Source organism: Brassica oleracea, chromosome C9 (assembly GCF_000695525.1).
Source record: "Brassica oleracea var. oleracea cultivar TO1000 chromosome C9, BOL, whole genome shotgun sequence".
Classification (NCBI taxonomy): Eukaryota; Viridiplantae; Streptophyta; class Magnoliopsida; order Brassicales; family Brassicaceae; genus Brassica; species Brassica oleracea.
In genome coordinates, this window is record NC_027756.1 from 35,624,055 (window position 1) to 35,626,970 (window position 2,916).

Sequence of the window (2,916 nt, forward strand, 5' to 3'; positions counted from 1 at the left end):
AACGCTATTAAACCAAAATGATAGCGCTTTTCGTCCGCTATTACTAATCACATTTCCTGTAGTGCTTCTGCAAAAACTATTGGGAGGTCCCAAAGCTAATGATATCATATAGATTATGAGAATGGAACATGGATGCGAGATATCTAAATCATTAGTGTGGGACGCTCGTGAGTATGCGATTAGTCTGGTTAGAGGCATTCCTGAGCAGAGTTTTGGAAAATTTCCGAAATACTTGCACATGCTGAAAGAAGCTAATCAAGGAACACACACCTTTTACGAAACCGATGTTGATGGTAAATTCAGATTTCTATTTGTTTCATTTTGGCAATCAGTGAGAGGTTTTCATACATCCATGCGAAAAGTTCTTGTTGTTGATGGGACATTTTTGAAGAGCAAATACAAAGGAGTATTACTTGTTGCGACGGCTTTAGATGGAAACTCCAACTTGTATCCTATTGCATTTGCGGTTGTGGACTCAGAAAATGATCGTTCTTGGGATTGGTTTTTCAGACAACTAAAGGTTATTGTTCCGGACGAGCGTGCTCTTGCGTTTGTGTCGGACAGAAATAACACACTTTGTAAGGGGCTTGAGAATGTGTATCCTCTTTCTCAACATGGAATTTGGATTCACCATATGTTAAATAATGTGGTCACACATTACAGAGGAAAAGGAGTGGTTGGATTGATTGCAAAAGCTTCTAAAGCTTATAGAATTGTTGATTTTCAGAAGCGATTCGAAGCTGTGTGCAATATTAGTCCAGCTATTGGAAAATATTTAACAGATGCAGATGTTACAAAGTGGGCTCGCTGTCAGTTTCAAGGATACATGTACGACATCAGGACAACAAACCCGGCTGAGTCAATAAACTCTGCTACGCGCTCACCAAGAGAGTATCCAGTCATTCCTTTGTTGGATAGCATCAGAGAAATGCTTACCCGTTGGTTCTTCGAACGACGCACACGAAGCAGGAAGCACACAAAACCATTAACTATTGCCATCGAGAAAAAGATAGATAGACGGATTAACAAGGGTAAAACGTTTCTTGTCCAGCCAGTTAACGAGCATCGTTTTTTGGTTCGCGGAGATATAATCAACTGCCTGGTTGATTTGGACAGAAGAACCTGCTCTTGTGGGAAATACGACCTACTGAAAATCCCATGTAGACACGCAATCAAGGCTGGTTTAACAGTTGGCCGAGCCCCATCCTCACTAACGGATTTCATGTACACGACTTCCAATTGGAGAACAACTTATGAAGAAACTATCAATCCAATAGGTGTTCCTGAGGATAGTTGGGTGGTTCCATATACTGTTCGGAATGCCAGTGTGCTAGCTCCTGAATCAAGAAGAGGAGCAAGAAGGAGAAGAAAATGCAGGTATGAGACTGTTGAAGACAAGCTCCATTCATCGCAAGGAGCTCAAAAAAAAAAATGAAGGCGCAGGTGCAGTCGATGTCGCGAAGAGAATCATAACAGGGCTACGTGTGACAGAGCTATTTAGGCATGTCTTTGTTTTGGATTTTCTTGTTTTTCATTATGGTGTTGGTCACTTGATTTGCTTGGCTTTCTTGCTTCTGGATTTTCTTGTTCTTGGTTATGGTTTACTTAATTTTATGCAATCATTCCTTCGTTTTCTATATATTTGACAATAAGTTGTAAACTGAAGCTGATCAATAGGTTTCTCTGCAACTTTTACTCTTTAAAAAACATGAAATAGATTGTGAACTGAAGCTGCTTATAAAGCTAACGACTGTAAACAAGAATCCATGGAGTGTATATTAGTCAAAATAATGAAAAACAATACTGCAAACTTAAGAGATTCTGAGGAAAATCAAACTCAGACAACAAGCAACCGACCACTAGAACATGCTCATACACTAAGAGAAGTCCATATTCCTACGATTGCTCCTGCAACTACCATAGCCACAATTTCTATCTTTAGCTTATGTTTCATCTCATGTGCAACTCTAGCAATCTCCAAGTCTACCTTCTCTTTAAGCTTTTCGGACATCTGATGTTCAACTCTAACCATCTCGGACTTCACCTTTTCCATAACCTTTCTTCAAACTTCGTAATCCCTTGAGCAACCCTCTCATGTTTCGCATCCACCATCCGAATCTCCTCAATCAAAGCTTCATCAATCCATTTAAATAGATGATTCTCAGTTTTTCTCTAGCGCAAAAGAAACAAAAATCAGTCAGTATTGTATTGTGAACTATAAATCTAAGTGATATAGTATGGTTTAATCTGCAACACGAAATCAAAACAGGGACTTACATCTCTTGCGATTTCTCATCGGTAGAATCTTCGATACCTATTCTCCGTGGTCGATGAACCAAACGTGGTTATGCCCTCGCCACACCAACATCATGTAGGTACACCATGAGTAGAGATTCGAGGAAAACGAGGAGAAGATGTTGAAGAACTGGTCATTGCGATTTCGTTGCTAGATTCGCAGATAAAGAACCCTAATCCCCTTTTCTCTCTACTTTACTTTCTTAAGTTTCGACAAATGAAAAGAAACTCACGTGTTTGGGGTTGTGTGGACCTGGGTTTAGGGTCGGGTGTTAAACATTTTTGGGTGGGCCTAGTGGGTATAAACCGTAATTGGGTTATACTCTATAACACTTATATTAGCTGCTAAAATACTACACTCTAATACACAAAAATCGACTTCTGAGAATTATATGAAGACAAATTTGAAAATACTAATTTGTAAATCATATCTTAGTAATCAATTAAAATCGTCATGTTACATACTATATTGTAAAAAATTGTTAAACACAGAATTCTTATTTACTCTTGTTAAATACTACACCCTATAACATGATTTAGGGTATAGGGTTTGAACCAAATCGAATTTAGGGGTTCAACATCGAATTTGGGGGTTCAACATCGAATTTGGGGGTTTGAACC

General features: G+C 38.9%; 1 protein-coding gene across 1 annotated transcript; it reads left to right on the top strand.

Annotated features, from left to right (window-relative positions):
- The first annotated feature begins 121 nt into the window (after window positions 1–121).
- Window positions 122–1,435, top strand: LOC106314881. Its single transcript, XM_013752689.1, has one exon. The coding sequence runs from the start codon at window positions 122–124 to the stop codon at window positions 1,433–1,435; it is 1,314 nt and encodes a 437-aa protein (XP_013608143.1).
- The last annotated feature ends 1,481 nt before the right edge of the window (window positions 1,436–2,916 follow it).